The sequence below is a fragment of the Cyanistes caeruleus genome, chromosome 7 (assembly GCF_971803275.1).
Source record: "Cyanistes caeruleus chromosome 7, bCyaCae1.hap1.1, whole genome shotgun sequence".
NCBI classification, from domain to species: Eukaryota; Metazoa; Chordata; class Aves; order Passeriformes; family Paridae; genus Cyanistes; species Cyanistes caeruleus.
The window spans coordinates 10,521,894-10,547,896 of NC_141707.1; the positions used below are offsets into that span (position 1 = coordinate 10,521,894).

At 37.4% G+C, this 26,003-nt stretch overlaps 1 protein-coding gene across 28 annotated transcripts in view; it reads left to right on the top strand.

The window, feature by feature from the left end:
• Window positions 1-26,003, top strand: part of GULP1 (GULP PTB domain containing engulfment adaptor 1) — a 167,916-nt gene that overhangs the window by 125,277 nt on the left and 16,636 nt on the right. For 17 of the 28 annotated variants that reach the window (XM_086898406.1, XM_086898405.1, XM_086898412.1 and 14 more), the window contains 5 exons: window positions 497-568; window positions 9,754-9,852; window positions 12,044-12,181; window positions 13,566-13,682; window positions 14,038-14,130. In XM_086898406.1, coding sequence (XP_086754532.1) covers window positions 497-568; window positions 9,754-9,852; window positions 12,044-12,181; window positions 13,566-13,682; window positions 14,038-14,130 — 519 coding nt within the window. Of the gene's footprint in view, window positions 1-496; window positions 569-9,753; window positions 9,853-12,043; window positions 12,182-13,565; window positions 13,683-14,037; window positions 14,131-23,224; window positions 23,450-26,003 lie in introns of all 28 variants that reach the window. The other 11 variants (XM_086898398.1, XM_086898401.1, XM_086898391.1 and 8 more) reach the window with 1 other exon arrangement.

The following is a 26,003-nucleotide window of genomic DNA, read 5'->3' on the forward strand; positions in this document are numbered from 1 at the left end:
TACATAAGCTGGAGCCTAGTTCCAGCAAATCTGTGAAGTTACTATACCAAGCAGCTCTGAGAGGAAAATCAGTTCTTTTAATTTATCTTACATCTTGTATGAATCTTTTAGTGACGTAGTCCAAATGATTGGCTCGTGTTGATTCATGGGAGGTATCTTCCATCTGTATTTGGTATGCATTTTTTCATTATTTTCTAATAAGAATTATTACCAAAGTGGTAATTTTCCGGTGGAAAAAGGTACTTGAATCTCTAATTTACAGATTTCTATAGGATGTGTTTTTAAAGTCAATTTTGAAAATGCTAATGTTAATATAAAATTTCATTCTTGATATTTTCTGGATTAAAAATAGCTATGTGAAGGTTTTTTATTTATCGACTACTGAAACAATTGCCTTTCCAAAATGCTGTTAGAAAATAATTAGAAAATAAGATTACTCAAGTTGATTAGGCCTTTAAATGCATAACTTACTGCTCACAAATTACAATATTTTCAGTTTCTAGGCAGTACAGAAGTGGAGCAGCCCAAAGGCACAGAAGTTGTAAGAGATGCTGTTAGAAAATTAAAGGTAAGAATTTTGAATGAAACATAAATGGAATGTACTCTTAACCTCTTTTCACAACTCAGACACTTTGTAGGTTTTCTAGGTGAATTTACTGGCTCTAGAAGTAGTTGCTTTTATTAATCTCTTTAGTGTGTAGGTTCTTCCTCATATCTCTATGTTCAGGTGTTCTGCTGTGTACAATATTGAGTTGTCTTACAGATTATACAATTATTCAGAAATATTTATAAAGTTAATGTACTTCAGTGGGTAATGCTTCTTCTTCAGGCAGGTTTAGGGCTTCATTAATCCAAGCTGAGGTAGCAAGAATTTGTTTTAGCTGCCATCCCCAGCTATGGCTGAAAGAATCAGGCTTTTGCAATTTCCTCTTGGGCACCAAGGGACTTGGTGGACAACTAAAAATATCTGAGAGCAATGACTTGTGGAGGGTTGTTTTCAGTTAATGTGGCTTTACCTTGACTGCTGAGTGAGAGCTGGTGAGCTCAGAGCTCTTCAGACACTGTGAGCTGGGGCAGGGAATGCTGATTGCTCCACTCCACTCCTCTGCCTTGTTCCTGTGGAATTGCACTGCTTCATGCTTAGCTGCTCTGAGCTAGTGGCCCTTCAGTTTAGTCAGATGCAGAAATCTTTCTCTCTACTATTGCATTTTTCATAACTACTTTTTTTTTTTTTTTGCAGAGTTTTTATTATTCATTTAAACAAGTTCCTTGGAAATGGGCAGGAAATATAGGGAGTCAATATTGAAAGAATTCATTGTGTTATTACCATACTAAAAAAATGCAGGAAGGAAACAGAGACTACTCATGTAGCTCAGCTTTTAAGGCTCAGTTTTCCCTTGAGAAAGCCATCTTTAGAAGATGGATCAGTAATCTTACTAAGGTATTGAAACTCATTCTTTGCTGTTGTTTTCACTCTATCAAAATAGTACAGTTGCCTTTAAAGATTCATTTAGTTGATTCTTAGTGTTTCGTGCCAAAAAGACTTTATTGTGCTGCAGTTAGAGTCATTGCCTAGCTGTTTTCATGTGTTTTAAGCTAAGTTTGACCCTTTTTTTAAGCATTGCAGCATTCTGTCAGTGGAAACAAAATATGTGGGTTTGTGTGCACCTTGTGCAGTTGGTCTTTATAAAATTCCAATACCCCAAGCAAAGTTAGTTCTGTGCAGAAATCCATCACAGTGATCTCTTGCTATGCAGCAGCTCTGCACCTGCTTTAATGGTGTTTTATTGGACTCCTGAATAAACCAAATGCTGAGTGTCTCCGTCTCACTGGTGGAAACCCAGGCTGGCCTCAGCTCTCCCTGATCACTGGAGGCTTTGGGTGGGTTGAATTCTATGATTTCACATGTGGAAATGGTTTCCTCTGAGAGCTGGTCCAAAAAGGATTTCAAATAACTGCTCTCAGAAATGTTGTGTGTAGGTTTATGGTGTCACTGGAGTGTGTAGATACCTGCTCTAACTTTCTGCATACATTCCCTAAGTAAACCACCTTGGAGATAGAAGTCTGAGTAGTTGCTGCCAGAATTACATTATTTTCTTCAAGTCTGGAATATTGGAGCTTAGATTACAAGTATTGCATGAGATCTTACATAATCACCAGTTTATTAGAGAACTTCCCAAGTAAATAAAGATGACTTTTGGAAGGACTTGAAAAATCTTGGAACAGAATTCAGAGAGCAATGAAAAGACTTTTATGTTTGAAACAATCCCCAATTAATTGAATACTCATTGAAGACAGACTTACTTTATGCATCTGTAGTCTTTGAAGAGAAGCCTAGAGGTACTGGACTTTTTTATTAAGCACACATCTGTAGTTTGTTTTTTGAAAATGCTAATTGAAAATTTTTCAACAATTAAAACAGCTTGAAAAACTAATGTCATATAGAAAGAAATACTGAAGAAATATAAAGTGGTTTGGGGGTAAGTTTTTAGAAGGCATGTAGCTTCTGATGCCATATTTATATTTTTTAATCTAAATTTGCTTTTAATTGCAATGTGATTAATCATAACTTGTTTTAAATTAAGATTAATAGCTAGCAGAAAAACAAATGACACTTTCTTGATGTTGAGAACTATTTTTAGCAGTGGCATTCATCACTCTAATAAGCTTTTGAAGTCACATGCTTCCAGTTTCCAGACCACAAAACACGGCCACCAGAAAACATTTTTCTTAAGCCCTCGTGTCACCAAACTGTCAGAGTCAAGATTTGATATACAACTGTTTACTTCTCTAAATCTAAAGCCCTTAACTCAGCACAAAAATTTGGGTTGCCCAGCACAGAAACTGCAGCTGCTGTTCCACAAACTTATTTTTCCCAGCAGATGGAGCTGATGTTCTACAGAAACATGAAATATCTTGGACAAACTTTTTTCTGATGCTTCATTGTACTTTTATCCCAAACACTCTTATATTTTCTTGACAATTTTTCTGGGACAGTTGCAATTAGAAGACAATTTTTTCCAAGCAACTATGCTTAATTTTTCTAGAGGATTCTGCAGTGGCTTTATCTAGGTAGCATTTCCCCTTGTGTTTTCCAAGTGCTTGGAGCTGTACTGCAGGAAAAAAGAAGCAAGTTGAACACTAATGTTTTACAATGCGTTTATTTATTTGTAAGATAAGGTGAACTACTATCATAATTTATTACAAACCATGTTTTCCTTCAAGTTTTCTAGTCAAACTTATTTCTAGAATGATACAAAAACTAAAGCACGTAGCACCCAGATGCTGTATCCAAACATGCCTACGGTACTCAAATACTTGTCTACATGTTGTCAAATCACACATTATTTTTTAAGTGAAATGATTACTTTCCTTGATTAGTGAAGTTTGTAACTTCTCCATCAGACTGTAGGAATGAATTTGATCCTTCTTATCAAGCATTAGAAAGATTTCCAAAGGTGGGAACAGGTAGAAGGAGCAGCATGACAATGGAAGGAGCAGCATAACCAGAGCAGTGGTAAGAAAGCTGCATGGAGCAGTGTTAGGGAGAAACCAGAATAAAGACCTGAGTTTTGGGCTGTTTCTTCCACAGTCTGCCAAGGGATGTTTTTGTGAGGGCCAGACTTATGGCTGTTTGCTTACCCAGCTTTCAGTTCATTATCCTTTTCTTCTTCCTCTTTTCCTCTGTAAGTGGAGATGACCAGACAAAATGCTAATAGAATGAATCACTTTGAAACCACTTGAAATATTTTTCATCATGTCCTTGACCTCTAAGGGTACACAAAGTGAAGACACTAGTTCACACACTTCCACACACGCAGAGATGCTGTCCTGCTGCTGCCCTTAAATGACCATCCGTGGATATTTTTCTGAGCTCCCTTCCATGTTAAAGCTCAGCTTCATTTGTTGTTGAAAGGACAGAGAAGGGTGGAGTACAGAGAAGCTTTTAATATTGGGATAAAGAGGTTTGCAGCCAAGCCTTCCAGCCATGACTGTTCTCTTTAAAGTACTGCAGAAAGCAGAATTTGTGGTTCAGGACCGGTCAAGGACATCCTGAAGACCAAAGCAAGTCAGATGGGAAGAGCTGAATAAGAAAATACGTGTTTATCTTGCCTCTCAAAAAACAAAAAAATGAAACCCTTCCCCCACTCCCCCCCCCCCCCCCAAAAAAAATCAACCAAAACCAACTAACCAACCAGGGAAAAACAAAAAAAAACAAAAAAACCCCAACAAACACCCAGAACTCCATGCCACCACACAAAATAATCAAAAGGTCTCAGAACAGCAACAACAAAGCAGGCCACCCCCAAATAAAACACAAAAAGTCTGTCAGGAAGTGAGAGATGGAAAAAAAGACTGCACAGTCTTTTACACTGTGGATAATAGATGTGGGTAATATCCTTCCTCTCAGTCCAGTGTGTGTCTGGAAAATAAAATACAACCTATTCCATAGATACACACTTCTGGATGGCTTTTTCCCTGCCCAGATGATTCTTGAGAGATTAAATTTTGCATATCAGTGGCCTTTTCACCCTTCTCCTCCTCTTGACAGCTATTTTTCAGAGGCTGTGGTTTCATTATGCCCATATCAAACCTCCATGAGAGTTTGGACCATAACACGACCAATTAGATGATACAAAAGCACTGCAAAAAAAAAAATGGGGCCTGTTTGGGTTCTTTTTAGAAATGTTTCCTTATAATGGATGTTCTAATGGAAAAAAGGAGAAAAGCATCTTCTCCAAGACAGGTTACAAAGCTGTTTCCCAACTTATCCAGTGACCCTGCCCTAAACCAGGGCTCTTTTAAGGTGTAAAGTCCAATGTCTGATTTGGCATTGATCCGCCTGTATTAAATGAAAGAGCTGAACCTCTCTTCCCTGGGATGAAGATTAGCACCCAAATTGCAGGAACATCTCCCTTTTGATGTCTCAAGTATTTTTAATTAAACCTTGAATTGTGCAGGGAGGTGTAAATATTAAAGAGAAGCACATAGTTTTGGTTTGATTCTATGGCTTAAATTGATTTATAGATATATAGAGATAATTAGTCTTAACAATTAATTCTTTAGCTCCAGTTCCTGGCTGTCTTGAAAACATGATTGTTTTTTTCCTCATGGCATTTTTGCTGGTTGTGGTTTGCTAAGAATTGATGCATAAACACATCAAATTTAATTTTAATAAGACTCCTAGAGTATGCAATTTCCCCTGCTGTTGTGATAAATTACAAAATATATGGGTGTTTTTTGTTGTTTTTATTTTTAAAGCTAAGTTAATTTGTAGAAAATAGGTTTATTTGTATCTGCTCCTTTTCCTAAAAATGCCATGAAAATCTAATATTAATTCTGAAGCTGTTGAACACAAACTAGCCCATCCCACTGAGCTGGACCAAACCTGGGGTTCGTGCCTGAGAACATTATATGTATAAACTAACAGTTTAAGAATTTGGCCCATTGTGTCTTTTCCCAAGCCATGCTGTGATTCATTATAGTTTTATATCATTTTCCATTTTGATGCCAATGGGAGGCTACAGATTTTTACCCTCTTAAATAATCTTGTTACTGTGTGAGATACAAATATTTCTTGGTTTCAAATGTGTGCTGATAGGAAAATATAATGTTTGTTCACCTCCCAGGTCCAGAGGCCCCTTGGGGTTAGAATAGTCCCTTAGGTAGAAGGAACGACTAGAAATTAATAAAAGAGAAAATTCCTGATACCTGACTCAGTGATGGGATGTGCTGTTCAAACCCCACACAAGTTTGGGAGGTGGCTGAATGTGGCATTCTGGAGAATGTCAGATATAAGAGAAATTGCTGATCAGTATCTGTGTGCTATCTGTTATTGCACAAGACAGTGGGCAGGAAAAATGCTAAGAAGGGAACTGCCACAGATTTTCTGAATTAATCTTTGTGTGCAGTTCACTTTACCCAGAAAACCTTTGATTGAAAAGCTCATTTGTCTGGATGTCTGTGTGGAATGAGCTCTTTTGTGACTGGTTTCTTTCACCATTGGCCTGGTTTTGATTTTATGGGGCATCTTAAAGCAGGTTTTCCAGCCCTCTGCTAACTTTGGTAAATATCCTGTGAATTTTTGTCAACATCCTTCTGCATTTAAAGCCCTCAGCAGATAACATTTGAGTGTTTTCTCACAAGCAGCTGATCCAGTGCAGCGATTGTTGCCATCTCACGGATCTCTTCGAAATTCCTTCCCAGATTAGGTTTCATGAGAAGGTCCTCAGTTAGTGGAAACCCTACCAAGTTATCAAGACTTCATTCTTCCATCCTCACAGGGAAGTCTCCCAAGCACCAAAGTTTGTTACCACATGTGGGATTCGCAGGCTTGCTTCGCGGGCTCTGTTGGGTTACCAATCTGTTCCGGTTGATGAGGGTTCTCTCTGTTATTTGCCCCTTCATCAGTCTTTGTGGTCTGCAAGCTTCCTCTGTAACAATTTTAGATTTCAGATCATTAGTTAGTTTCTTCCCCTTTTTTTCTTCTCTTATTTTTTCTGCCTGCAGATTTTATCAGTAATTATTTTTCTCCTGGTCATTGTTCAATAATGTCATGCTTAAGAAATAAACCCTGCTGGAATACATTAGAAACATATCTTCCCAATGACAATTTCCTGTTTATAACTACATCTGGAGACTAATGTAACTAACTTAACTCATACTTTCTTTCTATTGCTTCACTTTCTTAAATATAATGGCATACAAAATGCAGATGCTTTGTCTACTTGGAGACAAGCTGCATTTTTTGTAAAATATTGATCATCATTAATTTCATCTCACTTGAACTCTTTAGTTCTTGAACTGGATTTCTGCTTTTTGAGAGTGGCGACGTGGTAGGGTCAGTTTGTTCACCCTTTTTTTAGAATTGGCTCAGAACTGCCTTCTGGAACTTCCTCAGTGCTGTAAGTCTTGACTACTTGGAGCAAGCTTTGGCCAGCTGTTCTAAAAGTTGTGCAAGTTATTCACATCCCTTACTTTAAAACCTTTCTCCTTAAAACTTACTTTCTTTAAAAACTACAACTTTTTCACATTGTAACTGTTGTTTGAGACTCTGAGATGATTGCTGTTGGAAAATCAAGCATTCCATCATCATTCTCAATACATACCATGACTTTAATACACTAAAATCAAATATTGTTTGTGCTTTCTCTACTGCACAGAAATACTGGTGCATGACTTGTTTGCAAAGGGACATTTCCAAAAGCATTTGCTCAAGTTCCAGGCTGTTTCAGGCTGAGTTGTGCCCTGGGGTTATCTGTTCCATGGCTGTCTCTCTGGGCACCATTGAGTACATTGGGAATTGAGATGTCCAAACTGTCTGTGTGATCTCTGGATCATTTTTGTAGTCATTCCATTTAACCTGGCAAAATGCAGAGTACTGAGAAAAGGGATCACACTTGTCCTCAAAGTCCCACCCAGTGAAGGGGCGTCAGGAAATTTCAAATCAGAGAGGAAAGCTGGCAGAGTGCAGCTAATTAATAAATGCATGATCTAAAAATTATCTAAAGACACTTTAAGTTTTATATTCATCTTGGAAAAAAATAATCTGTGCTAATAAAACAATGGTTGCCCTATATTTTTCCTCTTTAAGCACAAGCTTAGAAGGCTAAATTTGCAGTATAAAAATTAGGACAGATTTTGTGTGGTTTAATGAGTGATTTTGATTAAATAAAACATTTTTTTTCTCTGTAGTGAATTTTAATTGTCCTTTAAAGTCAACAGATGTCATTGGCCAAAATGCTGTAAAACAGCAATTACGATTTTTTAAATCATATTTTCTATAAAATATTTTTTACAAAATATAAAGGATGCATATGGAATGGGAAACCTTAATAAAAATACAGGGGTTAATGTGTATTAGAAGTGTATATAGCAAGATATGGGCTTGAAGTTAAATAGATGGGAAAAGGATGTGTTGCAAGAGGCATATATATACATGCCATATAAATTCTGCTGAAGAGGCAGAGCTAGAAATTATATTTTCTTGACTCTCAACTAGGTGGTTTTCACTAGTAAGTCATCCTGTATGAACCTTTATAAAATACTTGGCCAGTGACAGTAGCAGTTTTAGATGCTGAAATGCAAAATAGGTATTTATATTTAGGAGTTGTTTTTGAGAATGGCACAGAGTGGTTTAGATGGGGGTTAGTTGTTTGGGGGGTTTTGGGGTGGGAGGATTCTGTTTGTTTTACCAAGTGTGTGATACTGATCAGCTATTGGGGTGCATTAATCAATTATGGAGTGTCTGGGTAAGTCCTGTTACCATGTGAAGTTAATAGGATTAATTATTAATTAATGTTTAGTCATTAAAAGTCCAAAGTATGCCTTCAAAATGAGGAATAAAATTGGGAGGAAGGAAAAAACCAGATTCATTCTGTGTTTTTAGGGAGGAGTTAATAATTTGCCATGAATGAAGCTGCCCATAAGCAAAATGAAATAAAAGAGATTGACAGTCATATTATGTAAATCACCTGTGCTATGAGAAGATTTTCCAAGTACTAGTTGGGAAAAGATCAGAGCAAAAATCCAAACCCTGAACTATCACTTAAATGAATAATTAATCAGAATTTTTAAGGATTTGTGGGAGACGTGTCAGTTGACTACAGCTGAGCACTTCACAATCACAAGGCAATTCAGGCTCGTGTCTTCCAGGTCTGACAGGACAGCACCCTTGGTGTCACCCTCAATTACTGATGGCACTAAAAGCCACTGTCCACACTGACTTCTGACACAGAGTGTTTGTACTGACCCAGCTCATTCTTGAATGGGAATGTTGAGGATAATGTGTTCAAACATAGAGCTTTGAAGGAGAGGCTCCGACTTCTGGCCTTCAGTGGATCATCATCCTTATTTAAACATTTGAAAATACCATTGCAGGCTGTCAAAAACTTGAGAGTAAAAGGGCAACATTCTGCTCTGGTAATAAAGCAAAACATGGAGCAATCACATATATTTGCTAAGAGAGGTACTCAAATTTAGGGCACTTCTTAACTGTCTTGAAAGATAGTTTGAAAGATTGTCTTAATTGTCTTGAAAGATTTGAGATACTGTGCTGATTTCATAGGCAATGTTCATGAGAGAAAGAGAGGGAAGTAAGTCTAGAAAAGGAGATAGAAAAGGATGGAAATCATATTGGATAGGACATTACCCAGCCCAGACATATAAATTGCTGTGTAGCCATCATCTAGTGGGCTGCAGGCAGATGAATTCTGAGAATAAAATAGATTGAGTACTTCTTAGGTGTTAACAGCTGTAGTGCTTTCAAACTGACCCTGTTTGAAACCCAAACTGTTTAAAACAGTGGAATATCTTAAACATCTGGAAGTATCCTCCATGCACGAGTATGGATGTGAATTTAGAAATAGTGGGGTGTGGAAAACACACTGATCTTCCTCACTCAACAACCAAGCTGCTGCTAAACTGAAAGTGTTCATGATTCTGCTGCTCTCAGAGAAATCTCATGCTTCAATTAAGTGCGTAGAAAACAGATAAAAGTTTCAGGGGAACATAATAAGTAATTTTAAAACACTTCTTCCTGAATTTTAGGAACATTCTGTAGTGTACAATTAGAAATGCTGGTCTGTGCCCAACTGAGACTCTTGGAATTGTCCAAGAATGGAATTGAGTCTTGTTGGTGTTGTTTATGAGAAGCTTATTGAAGAAGGAAGGAAACAACTTCAGGTGGAGAGAGTTGAGAGGAAATGAGAATTAATAAAATAAATAAACTTATGATTGCTGTTCATGTTTCAGTTTGCAAGACATATCAAGAAATCTGAAGGCCAAAAGACACCCAAAGTTGAGCTACAAATCTCAATCTATGGTGTAAAAATTCTAGATCCAAAGACAAAGGTAAGAGACATACATTTTCATGCTAAACTAATAAATATTTGTTTCACTGGTTTTAAGATTTTCATTGTTTAAGGTATTATAACAAAATCCATCCTGTTGATGGAAAAAAAATCTTCTAAAATATCATGTTTTGTTACAACACCTGGGTGACATCTTTCCAGGAAGGTACATGATAGTCCTGAAGGCACACTGTACCTAATGTGGTATTCAATTTTTTTAATCCTCTCACAGCAGGACTTTTAAAGTTGGAGGAAGATGAAAGCAATTATCCAAATAAATGTTAACACTGCATATGATAAAAACCTTTCCATATATATGTTGAATATTGAATTTGGAAAATTCTTTTGTTCCTGCTTCTTAATTGTAGATTAATTGATGCATTCAGGCAGTAGCAGTGTCTTTCCTCAAATGATAGCTGTAGTTCAAAGCTAGAGATGCTTGCAGCTCCTTTTTGCTTCAGACTCTTTACACAACCAGAACTCAACAGTTCATACAAAAACAGAGGGGACAAGAAATATCCCTGTCAACTTTAATTGGAGTTTTTGCATCTTCCTTATGCCGTAGGGCAGATGGGGGTGCTAAACGCCATATCCTGGCAAAAACTGTTTTAAAGTAACAGTTTGAAATGCCAAAGGATCTTAGCCTTCCTGCAGAGATTAACAGAAAGCTGTGGGATATATGTTCCTGGGAGAGTAGGGACATTCTAATCTCTTAGCAATGTTGTTATTACAACTCAAGTAGTAATCGTCTGTGAGCAGTCTTTTTATCTCCCCCACTTAGGTTCTTGTAGCTGCATGTAAATTTCAATTGAGTTTTCCTTCTTTTTCTCACAGTTTATAAATGCTTTAGGAAATTCAATTTCTTGTTATCAGGACTAATTAAAGTCTTTTTTGCAGTGTGTTTTTGAAACAAAGCACTTCAGAATGTTAAAGAGGAATACTGAGTTTTAGTCACATAGTGACTATTAATGGCAGTAGGAACAAGAGGCCAGCTCATATATCAGGACCTGATTCTGTACTTGGCAAAAGGATTTTGCCAAAGTACAGGACAAAAAAAGGATTACAGAAAAGTGGTTCTGTCCTTATATGATATAAAATAATTATAAGGCTCTGTAAGCCTCATAGTGCCTCACAGGGCAAGTACAGGTTATTATTTCTGTGTGTTAAGGAGCTACCACAGGACAGAGATTTGGGACATGGGAGAAACAGAATACTCAGAACAGCTGTAAAGACTGAGAAAATGAACTCACTTGGGGCAAAGGGAAAAGATTGCCCATAGGGTGCATTTTTTGGCTATGTGGTTGTGTGCATGGCCTTGTTTATGGGCTTACAGCAAGCTGGGAACCCCAGTGCTGCAGAGATTTTCTTTTTTAATAGATAATAGTTCACATCTAAGCGACATATTTTCCTTTAAAACAAATACCGCTTTCCCATGTAATAAGCCAAATAAAATAAAATAAAATACCAAGAAGAGACTTCTTGCAGAAAAACAACAAAAAAAAATGTTGAGATAGTTTATTTCAGTCTTGTCAAGCTCTCCCAGCTGAAGAGAATTGCCATTGCAACTTTTTAAATGGCTGGAACTTGCTTTTTAATGGAAAATTAAACAGAGTAGCAAAAATATGCAAATAATAATGCTTAGAAGCTGCTTATGTGACACCTCAAGGAAACAGTATTTGCATGACATTTTATATGTCAGATTTATTTCTCTTTATTTCTCTTTATTTCTGTTCTCTATATTTAATGTAGCAAAGGACTCATTTCAGTAAATCCATTTTAACAAACCTTGGGAGATGATGAAATTTAAACATGTGTTCACCTGGAAAAAGAACAGATTATTTTACATAATCAGGCCCTAAATAAATTGCAGAGGGATGCAAGGCAACAGAAATCAATTTTCTAGAACAGAAATTACTGTCCAAATAAACACTTCCAGATAAATGCTGTCCAAATAATAACTTCCTGTTTACATTCAGTAAAAACAGGAGTGGTTTTTTTTAGGAGATGAGTTTGCTAACTTCTGTTACATTTTAGATTCATTTTTTGGGTGCTCTCATGTACAATAAGAGACATTCAAAAACATTACTGCAGCTTGCCTGCTCTTATAAGGAAATCCAGAGTTTTCCTTTCTGTATCTTTATCCTAAGTGAGTGCTACAATTTCTCAAAAATTACCTTTCTGTTTGTTTGCAGGAGGTCCAGCACAACTGCCAGCTCCACAGGATATCCTTTTGTGCTGATGACAAAACTGACAAGAGAATATTTACTTTCATATGCAAAGACTCAGAATCAAATAAGCACCTGTGCTATGTGTTTGACAGTGAAAAGTGTGTAAGTACACGGGACGCTCTGCAGGGCTCGAGGTCACTGTGCTGCTGATGGGTCAGCCTTGAAATGAGGTGGGAGTGGTTAAAAAGAGACAGCCTCCCTTTTAACTGGGACTCAATTTTTCATGCCAGTATGGTGTGTTGCAACTTAGATGCAGTAAATTGAGAAAGAGTCTCTTCAGTTATCTGAGATGGTTTTCTGGGATAATTTCTCTTAGTGCCGAGCTCAGCATCATGGGGGAAGCGTCTGCAAAATACTTTTGGAGAACAGGCTCCATCCCACCAGGCTTGAGCTGTTTGCACAGCTGTTTGCAAAGATTACTGCAGTTCTGGGGCTGAGATAACCTTGCAGGCTTTTCTGCTGATGTGTCTGTCTCTGGTTTTAGTACTGGGGTTTTTGTGTGTTGTTTGTTGTTTTGGGGTTTCTTACTATTATATCACAGCAAGGTTCTCCCTTCTTTGTCTGCCCCTTTCCCTGCCACATCTCTGAAGTTTACCACAAAGCACTCCCAGAGAACTCATTGCACCAAGCACTGACATTCTCTGGTGTCTGAGACAGAACAGTTATTCCTTACTGTATTTACTTTCTCTGCTCATGTTCTAAGCAAGTGCTGTATCCATAAGTTTACCTTTTATTGGTCCTGTTTTGGCATCATTTGTTTCTGAAACCTTGGTGTCCCCCATCAGCTTCCTGTATACTTATTTTACCCCCATCATTTTTGACACAGATATACAGCATTGACTGTATAAACACATCATAACATAGGATATGAATCAGCACAGAAGTAGTGAATTAGTATACTTTGCACATAAAAAATTCAGTTTTTGTGGATTTTTTTTTTCTGGATGTATGTAATTGGAAATAATTGGGCAGATAAATACTTGTCTGCAGTATTTTGAGTGAGCTTTTATAGTACTCACCAAAATAAGTGTTGAAATCCAGATTTAAAACCAATAGGGGTCAAAATATCCATTGACATGAAGACATTATTTCATTAAATCTAAAAGACTTTGATGATTGAGCAGGCTGTATTTGCTTCAGAAATCATCAGGAAAAGCCATTCTGCAGTATGGGATCTGTGTTTAAGGAAATTAAAGACATAACTTATACTGTCCAATCTCCTTTCTTTCAATACTCCAAAGTAAAAGTGTCCTGGCACTTTTTTTCAAATACCCCAAAGTACTTTTGCTTTCCTTCATAACATTTTGCCAAGGTATTTTGCTGAGGGGTGCTTTTCATGCTCCTTTGTAGTGTTGGCTTCATGGTGGATGAGGCAAAGCCTTTGGATATGATGCATGGTATAAAGTATTTTGTGATCTTCTGAAATGAAAGGAGCTCCAGCAAATATTCCGAATTTACTAATTTCAGTCTTATGTTTTATGTAAAGGCAGAAGAGATAACTTTAACAATTGGTCAAGCATTTGACTTAGCTTACAGGAAATTTCTGGAATCCGGAGGAAAAGATGTTGAAACAAGGAAACAAATTGCAGGTTTACAGAAAAGAGTAAGTTCTGAACTATGTTGTTCTTTTTAAGAGATAAAAGTACGTGCTGCTGTATATGTATTATCTGCTTTATATGGAAGCATAATTTCTCAGATTGATAAGGTAAAAAAAAATAAAAAAAAAAGTGAAGAAAAAGTGTTAAAAAATATTTTATGTTTTGCTGTCCTGCAAGGATACTAAAAAAGCAAGGTTGAAATATGAAGGATACTGAAATTTAAATATGTTTCACAGTCAGATAACAAGTTAAACCATGATTCTAAATCACCAGACCTCTGATGAAACTTATGCTCAGTGGATGCTATTGTTGAAATCCATGACTATCCCAACAGCTGTTGAATAACCATTTGCTTTGTAGATTCAAGAATTAGAAACTGAAAATGCAGAACTGAAAAATAAAGTTCAAGATTTGGAAAACCAGTTAAGAATAACACAAGTACATGCATCTCCAGTAAGTACATGACATAACTCTTGTGTCTGAAGTCACTGTCATTTCTAATCACTTTTTGATCCTTATGAGCATCCCTGCTGCTCCCAGAGATTGCCATTAACATGCAGTGATCAAGTAACACGTCTGTTGAAGGGCAGTGTTGAACTAACAGTGACATTGCAGTCTCTCCAGTTCTGCCTCTCCCATACCTGTTTGTTGCTGCCTAGGACAGTAAATGCTCACTGGAGCAGAGATCTGAATGTGCCAGCTGAGGGTGAAAATCCATTCTGCACTGAAAGGATCTGGTTGCTAAATGCTGCCTGGGAGCTCCTCACAACTTTGTCACAAGCACATGCTTACCTGTGACTGACAATCTGCCTGCCATGGAGTCATTAGGTCTTGGGAACTAATGCTGGGTGCTAGGGAAAGAGGAGCAAGGGTGGGTTCCTCGCTGGAAATTCCAGCTGCTCTGCAGTTCTTGTAGATGATCAGGACAGAAGCTTGTTTGAATTGCTGGCTGGCACTTCCTGACAACCAGGGAGGACCTTCAAAAATGTAGGTTCCACTGCAGACTGGTCCTAATGACTCCCTTCTTCTTACAAGTGTGTCCCATCTGCACAGCTTTAGGCAGCTGTGAAAATAAATCCAATTTCTTAATGTATGTCTGGCAATAACTTAGAACAAGAGGAACTGCTTTCAGCTCTGAAATTCAGCTGTGAATTTCAGATTGCCTTGTTCCTGCTCTGAATGTTCACCATTTCTCCTTAAATGGATGATCAAAAATGTGGGCAGTATAAAAACATATTTGCAGTGTTGCTGACAGTTTCTCAGTAGTGTCTTTACACTCTTTATGTTGAATAGATGATTGTTCCTGTGATAGGCTGCCATTTCATCTTACTGAAATCTGCTTAGAGGAGAGAGTACCCTAAATTATAAATACTGTGTAACCACCACAGTGAATATTTTAAATTATTAATATATTCTCACTTATGAAGCATTCAGTGATAGGTAACCAATTTTAATGCTAGATTTAATATCCAGTTAGTCAGTTCTTTTATTTTCCTCAATTGGGATGGCAGTTGGTATTTATTTATGAATATAATAACTAAATGTATATTTGAATGCTAGGCTCTTAAATCCATTGCAATCAATTTTCTTTCATTTAAATTAAAGAACTCTGTCACTTCATTAAGCAAAAAAATTAAAGAAAATTATTAATAATGCCCAAAAAATATCCAGTACTTTGTGATTTATTGTGTCTTTTAAGACAATAATGTTGCTTTCCATATTAAAGAGTAAAGATCTAAATATTTTAATTTACCAGCCACTTGTAAACTCTCTCCCAAGATCGTGTTTTATTGTTAATTACTGCTGGTACAGTGAATAAGCATATCACTTAAATAGCACTTGTGGTGCAACAAAACTATGGAATATTGATAATTATTGATATTAATTAATTCATTTCAATAATTACCGTTGGCAATTAAATTGTACTTTTATTTTATTGCTTTATTTACTTCTTAATCTTTAAAATGAAAACCCCAAATATTTCCTGTCACAAATGATTAAAATTGCAGTAAGAGCCACCTAAGAGCCTGTTCAACATCTGCATCCATTTTGACACGAAAGATTTCTATAAATGGATGAGTGTTGGAACAGGATGCCCAGAGGATGGAGCTCTCTGTACTCTTGGAGATGCTGGGTCATCCCTGAGCATGGTCCTCAACAGCCTCAGCTATTTGGATCCTGTTTGGATTAAGCTCCTTTCCTTTTACAGGATTCTTCCATCACTTGTGCAGCCAAAAATCAAAACAAAACAAAACCAACAAACCAACCAAGCAACACCAAGCACATTTTTAGGAAAACATCTTTCTCAACTCCAGGCCCACAGCCATTCCCACCAAGCACTATCGACTTTGGCACCTTACCAAGAGGCAGCTTTCAGGCAGTCCTTTCTAAACCAGATCTTGTGGAGATGGGAAATCAGAACTCTCAAGTGTGCAGGAATAACTCTATGTCAATGCAAGTGTTAGGCTGAGAATGAACGAAGGAATACACTGGTGAGGTTGTCAAGTGGCTTCAGTGCAAAGAAAAAGAAGCATAAATATTTTTAGGGCAGTTTGAGTTCATTAAAAGGATTATCAGCCAAAATGCCTGGAATAGTATTAAATGTGATGACACCTATCTCCTTTTTTACTATGTGAGCAACAAATATGTATGAAGGAACAAAATTACAAACAATTCATAAGACAATTGATTGCCTGCTATCACTTACAATCAAGTTTTTACGTTTTTCATTCAAATAAACTATAATTTCAAGTATGATTCTGCAAAGTCTCAATTCCTATCAGAAAAAAAGAAGTGGTGCAAAAATTTATTTCCCCTATTTCCACATAATTTCTGTAATGAAAAATGTCACTTTAGTTTTAAACTAATTAATTGGAGATTTTGCTGAATTTAAACTAAAAATATCTGTACTGCTGCTACTCTGCCTTCAAAAATTAAAGTAACAGATCTATACGGTGATTATTTTGTCAGAGTAAACTTTTCACATCTGCTGATAGTATTTTCTGAAATCAAATAGTTTAAATGATGCTGAATATCCAACATGGGAAATAATACCTTGTTTGAGCCCCTTTCTAAGCACTTTTGGGTGGATGGAGGAAAGCTTCCTTCCATGCAGATAGTCCTGGTATTATATGCTGTGAACGTAAGATAATCGTTCTTGTGATTTAGAACAGATTTATTGAACTATAAGTTTTCAGTTTTCTTGCATTTTTCATATCACACTGTTGAATTATGCAGAGATTCCATGAGATTTTCTAAGACATAATAAGAATTCTGATTAATTTATATATTTTTTTTAATCTTTTATGGCTGGAGCTCCTTATCTGGCAGTCCACTCCTCTGCTGCGGTCTAGGCAAGGGATTGTCCAGTGGTCAATGGAAAGTTTAAGCCTTGATCCTTGACACCTAATGTGATAAGAGAACATGTGCCTTTAACAGGCATCACAGCAGTTTGTAAAGAAATATTCAATTTCAGAAGCCAGCTACAGATGCTTAAAAGTTGCTTTTTTGTTGTTGTTTGTGCTTAACCAGTACCTTAGATTTCCATTCCTTGTGCTTTCCTTTTTGTATTTGTTTGTTTGCATGCTGTTTGTGCCCTCTCAGCGTTTGCAGGTGAGCTCAGGTGGCTTCCCTGCCGTACAGGCTGTTGGCTGAGCCCTTGCTGTTGTGATCAGTGCATGGCCACAGCAGTCCCTGCAGTCAGCAGCTGATGTAGGACTGCAGCAGCCCCAGCAGCAACCAATTGAACAGTTTCAACGGTTTTGAAGAGTTTTTTCCTCCCCTTCCCAGAGCAGGGTGTGCTGCAGGAGCCTGTGCTGGCAGTGCACAAACAGGAACATTGACATCACTCTGGGCTGTGTCCTCTCCTCCCTCAGAGCCCATCCCAGTGAAGCCAGGGGGGTCTAAGCAGGCAGAGTGTCAGGCTGGCAGTGGGAGGCTGTTTTCCATCCCCAGGAGAGGAGGCAGGGGCTTTTAGAATTTATTGCACCTGCAGTGTGACGCACAGCCACTGTCACTGTCAGGATTTATATGTTAAGATTCCAGCACAGAATGCCTTTCCCACCTGGCAGTAACTGGGAAGCCATGGCACCATTTGCATGCAGTGCCAGTCTATATAATTTCTTTATTCCTGCTTCTGAGGTGCATTGATTTCGGTGTCTTTAATCATTCTAGACACATTTGTCTTCCCGTTAGTTTTTAATGAAATAAAGAAGGGAGAAAACTCTTTGGGAAATTTCAAGTGCAGCAGGTTTTTTTTTGTATTATATCACTGACCCTTGTTGTTTGTTTGTGTGGTTTGGGAGGTTTTCTTGGTTTTGGTTTTTTTCTTTAAAGCAAGCCAATTCTTCTCTTTCTGACAGCTCAGTCTCCTGATTCCCAGATCATTTACCCACAAGCAGGACCAGATTATATTTCCTGTTTTCACTTCAATATCAAAAGAAAATAGAATGTGAGAGCATCTTTAAACTGGATGGATAACTTAGTATGTGTATGGTTTTAAGCATCTGGTTCACTGCACATTAAAAAAAAATAAAAAATTGTTTCAACATGTTTGAGTTCTAAGTAGATACATCCAGGCTGTCATCTGAAAGAAACTTTTCTAACTTCCCATTGTCACTGAAAATAAGTTTGTAGCTAAATATGAAATAAAACCATTTGCTCAGGATCCATGTAATACTATCAAGATTTAAAGTTCAGATTCTCTCTTACTTCCAAAATGTTTTTAAAACATTTTTTCTGTAGTTTCACAAACTATGTGAATGTGCCAGGCTGGACTGCAATATGTGGCTTTGCTGACAGATTTACTTCTCTAAAAGAAGTTGGCCCTGTGCTCACATATTGAATTCTTGGGTGGTAGTGTTGAACACTTTCTTTGCAAAACATATACAAAAACACCTTCATTTGCTGATCCTTCACATCAAAATATGTACAGATTGATGACTTACCCAGAAATCCATGCATGGCCTAAGAGAAACAAAATGGAAGCAGTGAATTGTAAGCTTAAATCTTCATTTCAAGCACAGAATCAAAAATACTTGGAGTTGATAATTTCATAAAAGAGAACATTTTTCCAGTTGAAATATCTGTAACTAATTGTTTCAATTAAATTATGTTTTCAGTAATAATAGTGAATTGGATTACTGGGGAGTTTATTGTGAGTCTTCGGTTGCTCTATTGAAAAAAAAAAGCAACAAAAAACCCCATACACTTGCATATGCAAATTGAAAGTAGTAATAATTAAAAAATTTAGTGGTAACTTTTCTCAATCCATAAGCAGTGCAAGTTAAAGGTTTCTTTGGAATGTACAAAGGGAAATTTTCTGATGATTCTTGCTTGTATTGCAGTTTTATTTGCAGGCCAACTAAAGGCTTATTTGAGAACATATTTTAAAATAACACTGACAGTGAAATGGGTGCAAAATACATGTGTGAATAATGCAATTACCTACTCTTTGCATTCTTGCAATGTGTAAAAGGGTGAAAAGCATTGACAGCAATCAAGTTCTGCTTTTGAGGGATACAATTGCCATCAGGATTCTCTCCTTTGCTTGCTTATTAGCAACACTATGAAAATTTTTTCTGTAGCTGCTCTAAATCTAGCCATATGGCCAAATCAACATCAATCTAATTTAGGTGCTTTTTCTGTCAGTTCATAAACTCTATGGGAAAAATAAAATTTCTTTCTGAACCTATAAAAGATGCCATTAAGGCAATGAGATCATAGTTGGAAATAAAAGAGAGAAAAGTGGATTGTATAATGAAATGCTTTTGCATAAAATATATTGTGAAAGTTGAACATCAAATTATCAATCTTCAGGTTTTTTTCTCTCAGGATATTGTAGCTAATTAGATTTACATTTGCTCAGCACATTCAGTAAATAATAAAGTGCTTAGTGATCATTTTTTCTGCATTTGGGTCGATGGTTTTGAGCAGTTTTCCTAGAACTTTGAAAAGCTGGTCCCTCAGCTGACTGTGTTTGCCAGTGCAGAAGTGTTATGCAACAGGAACTATCACTTTTTTTGGTGTCCTGAGTGGCTCTGTCGAGGACATGCAACCCCAAACTGAGTTTCCTTAGTTTGCCTCTGGAGCTGCGCTTCCATGTGCCATGGGAAATGTTGGCATGGAATGTTTCCTTTGTCTCACTCCTTAGCATGCACTGCTGAAGTTTCTGTGACTTGTCTATCTGTTGTTTACTTCTCATCTGTTTTAGTGGTTTGGCAATGCTTTAATCGCTGGTCTTTTTTGCATTTGTTCTTGATTATGTGAGGACTGCTGGATTCTCATCTCCTCGTTTGCCTGTGGGGACACTGCTCCAGTTTGTAGCGCAGGGAGGCTTTGGATGCTGCTGCTGTGTGTAGCTGCAGCCTCCAGAGCTCAGTGCAGCCCTGGCAGACTGGGCTCACATCATGTCACACTTGCTGCTGTTTCCATCACCAGTGCTGCCCAGAAGGCTTCCCTGAGAACACTGAAATGTGGGCAAAGCAGAACTGAAGGGCAGCAGGAAGAGGAATTGGGAGAAGCAGCCCCAGAAGGATCAGTGTTCTTCCATGCACCATAAGTATTAACAAAAAAGCGTGGAGTCCATGCTCCTACATGGAGGTGGTGCAAAACCCCTCCAGTTCTAAGCAGAACATTAAAGATACTGATTGATTAGACCTTTCCTCCAAGGTTTTGTTGTGACCTAGGAGCATAGGCCACCTGCCCCAGTGACCACACTCATGGGAAAGCTCCAGCTGGAGCTTTATTCAGATTTCAAAAACCATTTTGGAATGTTTATATGCATCTCATTTGTTTCCTGTTTCCACCAAAATTGCCAAGTGTGCAAATGCACATTTTTGTTGGGTTGTTTTTTTTTTTGCCTATCTTTAGCTTTTTTAGGTTTATAATATTCTGTATTCAGTTGTTTGAGCACTTCTTCATTTGGGTATAAAATTCTGTTACATTTATGATGTTAAACAAAATTAATTTGAAATTGCTTATGCTTTTTCATGTCACTGAAAAATTACTAAATGAACTGAAGATGTAGCAGTTAATTAATGAAACTGCAAATATTTATACAGTATTTTATGAATTGGTAAGTTATGGATTAGTGAGTGTTCTTAGTAGTCCCAAATCTCAGGAAATATGCAGGTTCTTTTATTAAATGCATAATTTTCATTGAAGGTCTCTCCCCATTCCCTGGAACATGACTGCAGTTACCCACTGTGGTGGTTCTGTATATTACCAATTTGAATGTTCTGAGGAACAAAACCATTTCCTAATTTATTCTAATTCACGCTTGGGTGATTGCTATGTGGCTATGACACAGAGATTGCAATCAGTGTCTAGAGAATTGTAAAAAGAAACAATTTTGAAGTGATTTCCTGATTAATAAATCCTCAGTCACATTACATTTTCTAGTATGATGCAGCACAAGAGTGCACCTTCAGCACCATTCTCAATAGAGTAAAAAATAAATCTTTTGCTGGCACATAGTTACATCTAACCATAAAAGAGACCAAATCCACTCAACTAGTATGATAATTTCATGAAGTATCATTTCTTCTTGTTTTCTTATGTTAATGGAATGAGGCCCAAATTGGAACATATTGCATCAATGCCACTATTACTACAGGTCTGAGTGGGAACCTCAGAAAAAATACAGTTGCTAAATGACATGACAATTTCATTATTTTAGCTATATTTTCTTCCTTTATAATTTTGTGTAAGAGTATTAAATTTCAGAAGCTACACCCTTTGAGGTTTTATTCTTTAGAGTGAGGGTCTCTTTCCTTTTTCCCCCTGCACTTTGTGCATCTGTTGATATTCACCCTGCTGCCCCTGTGGTGGGCTCCTTGGACCAGAGGGCTGTGAGCAGGAAGCCCATCAGCCTCACAGGTCCTTCTGGGACATGGCATGAGATGCAGAGCAGCACTCCTAGCACCAATGAGCTCTGTGCTACTCTGCAAATGAAGAATTCCTGGGGAAAATTCGTTTCCTGAGCAGGTGCATTCCCAAAACGATTGTAAGAAGCTCGGCACGGTGTTTGTTGTGTGGTGTCCTAAGTGTCACTGGTGAGACCTGTGACTGCTCCAGTTCCGGGCTCAGATGACCAGGGCTGTATATTCTGCTTTTGTATTGAATTTTTCCATTCCCTGGATTTGATACATGTTCATCATCCTCATGGCTTTGCTGTTTGGTGTCCTTTGTGCATTTTGCTGCTTTCTGTGTCATTTTCATGTGACATCCATGCCTTCTTAGAAAAACTACTTATCCTTCACTGTTTTGCATTTCAGGAGAGTATTTGGCTCTCTTAATGACACTGTATTTAGTCTTTTTGAGCATTCATTATTCTGGGGCTTTTTTTTCCCATAGTTATGTATAGCAGCACAGATTCCATGGCAGTAATGCACAGTTGCACCGTAACTCTTCTACCTGTAGTCTGGTGATACTCTTGAAATAATAATCAAAATTCTCTCCTGTAGGTTTTTTGATTTCTTTTTTATTGATTATCATTCCAAACCCTCCATTTCACAATTCCAGTGTGGAAATTTTTGAAGTTGAGATGAAAATCTTTTTTATTATTTTTTTTTCTTTAATGCTGAATTGCAAGTTTTGAGTAGGGAATGTTGTGGATTGTTTTGATATTCTCAAGTATGGCATTGTTACTACATTTAGTCAACTGTACTCTTAGGCAGGTTAATATGTAAAGAAAGTGAAGAAAGAAGCTGAGACTCACTTTAAAAGGATTTGAAATCTGGTTTTTTTCCTACATAACACTGAAAAAAATGGTTTAAAATAATTAATTGAATCCTGCTCTACTAAGTTATGCAAACTTCTAATGAAATAATCATGACATATCCATTGTTTAACACTACAAAGGGAGCAAAAGCAAGCTTCAGAATTCTTGTTGCACTCATCTGCCACTGCCTCAGCCTGGGCCAGTCACAGAGATTTGGGCAGGACACCTCCAGCCCTGCTGCCATTCCTGCTTCTCCCTGTGGAACTTGGCTGTGGCCAAGAACCTTCTGCACAAGTGTGCAATCCTTTCTGTTAAGATCCAAAGATTAATCTGTCTTCTGAAGATTTTAGTTGAATAATGAGCTGTTCTTTCAGCATTGATGGGAAATGGTAGTTTTTTCCTCAGTTAGAGAAAAGCCTGACCAGTGCATTAACCAGCACAGTAATTCTTCTCCCCAGATTTTGCCTCCATGCTAATTTACAAGTGCAGATGGGAGAGATTGCTGGTACCTTGTTGAATTTAGACATTTCTTAGCGTCTCACACACACTATTGGAAAGATGTCTGACTACATTTTATTTGGTGTCATGATCAAGGTTCAAGTTGTCTTTGTTCCAGTTGGTACTGGGTTGCGTCTTAACGTGGCATATTCTAATATTTTGTTTTGAAGTATTTTCAAGTTCTGTATCTTGTAACTATAGCACTGAACAGCAAGTTGCTGGCAAGCATTTTTGAAATATGAAATGTGTTTCTTTTTTTCTTCTTTCCCTGATGTTACCGCGTTCTGTTCCTCAGAAATGTTTTCTCTTTCTGTGATTCCTTTTCAGCTGCTGCACATAAAGTGTGATAATGATGAACATATGTTTCAAAGACCCTCTACTTTTTTCTGGTGTAACAATGAGGATTCACCTCCTTGTTTAGATATCTCTTCCATTACGCTTACTCCTAGGAGTTCTCCTGACTCTAGACTACCACCTGGATTGTTAATACCACCACCTTCAAAAAGTGGTCTTCCAAAGCCTGCCAGTGAATACAGCTGCCCAAGACCTCGTGTAATCTTGCTGTGCAAAAGCTTTTCCAGTTTTGGGGTTTTTTTTATTTATTTTTTGGCCTTCTTTTGTTCTCTGTTGTGTATTAACTTGTATTAAAAATGTGCATTTTGTACAGTGGCTAAAGGATAGGGTGGATGAATCTTAGGTTCTCTAGGGGTACTCTTAAAATATGGGATTTGTGAAGAATTACTCTTATTTCTACAGAGCTTTTTCTCTCCAATCCTCAAAACATAAATTCTTATTTTTCCAACATGTTTAAATTAGTCTATTAATTAATGATCTCTGTTATCTGTCAATCTTTTGTTATTTTTTTTTATATGAAGAATAACGATTCAAAACAATTCTAAAGGCCCTACTTCAAGTGCTTCTTCCCCCTAAGAATTAATAGAAAAGCAATGAACCATTAAATAACTTTTAGCATACTTTATAAAAACTGTGCAAAATGAAGGTTGAAAATTATTCTCAAATATGAAATGGGCATATTGCCTGCTTTTTCATATTCATGCGCTTATACTCTCAACTTTTCTTCCATTTGCAAGTAATATTTGGCTTTATTTAGCGACCATCCTGGCTTTCTGCATGTGTACACTAAATATAAATGCTTTTTGTGCTCTTATGTATTCAAAATACACATTTCTTAATTCACTTACAGTTTTAATTAAACAATATCAGTAGAATCAAAATGGCCAGTAAGGGAATTCAACAAAATGGAATGTAACTGGGAAATTAGTCTAAAGTTTGGGTTTTCTTTCTTTTGCCTAAAAGGCACATTTATAACTAAATGTAAGAGTTGTTAGCCATAAACATTTGGCAAATAATAAGATTCTCCATTAGCACAAATGATCTCCGAGACATTCTAGGATTATCCATGGGTGTTGATGTAAGCATTTATTTCTGCCCTAAACCTGATCCCACCTTCCTGATGCCGATAAAAGCCTGTCTAGAATCAGAGCAGGTTTAGGATGAAGGAAGGAGTCTGATTCTTTATTATAACGTTTATTTTGGGTCCAGCACATCCATTGCCCTGCTTTGAGTGGGAGCAGATGACATCCAGGGATCTGCCAGGCTCAGATTACCCTGGTTCTCTGCAGGGTTAATGCAAGGTCCATGGACACTGACAGGAGCCTGTGGTGTCTAAACTCTGCACTAAAATCTTTTCACAGCACACGATCTTTGAAATTCCAATAGTAACTCAAGTTGAAGACAGTGAGAGTTCTGGATGTGTTAAAATCTTGAAAACTGGTTCTTTTATGAAGTAAATTAATGACTATGGTCATGCTTGGGAATAGCAATGACTGAGAGAATATTTTTTTAAAAAGACGAAAAAATAAAAACAGCATGTTAAATGTAGATTTTTTCCATTTGCTATGCTTCTGTATATGTGGGAAGAAACATCCCAGGATCTTTTAGATACTGAACAGAGTAATAGAGCTCTCTTAATCCAATTTTAAAATATTAATCCAAATTTAAAATATGATCTCAAAACTCCTAAGAACCACAAAACCTCCAAGAAATAGGAAATGTAGCTTTGTGTTGAGAGCTTAGTGTTTTTTCCTCTTTTAACAGTGCATTCAGAGGAAGGCTGTGGATCAATATTACTTCTCAGCAGCCACTGCAGAGAGCCTCCAGAGAGAAATAGGGGTGGTTCAGGGCTTCCTATAGGCTTAGGAATGTGTGACATGAGCTGTCCCAGAGCAGCTGCAGGTCTGCAGCACAGACTCTGAAAAAGCAGCATTCCAAACTAAGGGTTTACCCTTGGGACTCTCATGGACAAGCAGTGCTAAGGACTACCTGCTTGCCAGGTTATCATATTTGTGTATTCTGAATAAAATGATCCATGTGACTAATTTAACTGGTCCTTCAAGGTTTCTGTGTGGATAGTTTGGGCAAACTGAATCTTCTTTCAAAGCTGCAGGATTTTGCTGTGCCTGGCTAGCCTTTCTAATACACAGAGTGGGGGGCTTTCTGTATTGTCTCAGCAATAACATGAACACGCAAACTAGTTTTGCCTTCAGCTCTTCAGTCTCAGTTTTAATCTATTTCATCCTCTGTCTTTAGTGTTCGGTATATTTTGACTTGACTGTGCCTCGCTTGTGCCCTGGAGTAGTGGACTGGTGGCAGGAGGAATGAACCATTCAAAACCAAATATGATTGCAGAACTGGAGTAATTGGTGGTTTTGGGGTTTCTTGCTTGCCCAGTATTTTTTTGAACCTTTCCAAATTCCTGGGCCTTCTGAATGAAATCTCTTCAGTTTTACCTTCAAGTACAACAGGTTTATTTTGGATATTAACATTCAGTATATCACGTCTAGATTATTGCTTATAGAAAAACACATTTAAATCTTTGATCATACCAGTTTCTCTAAGCTGCCAAATAAGAGATCATGTAAAGAAGAATCAGTAAACCAAAAATCCTGGGATTGTATCTTTTAACTTGGTTCTGTGCTCTCCAGAGCAGAGCACATTGTTGGTGCCGTATTACCTCAGCTGGGTCTCATGAAGGTGTCAGTGCTCATACCTTTGCAAGAGAGAACTGTTTGTCACAGCTTTGTCA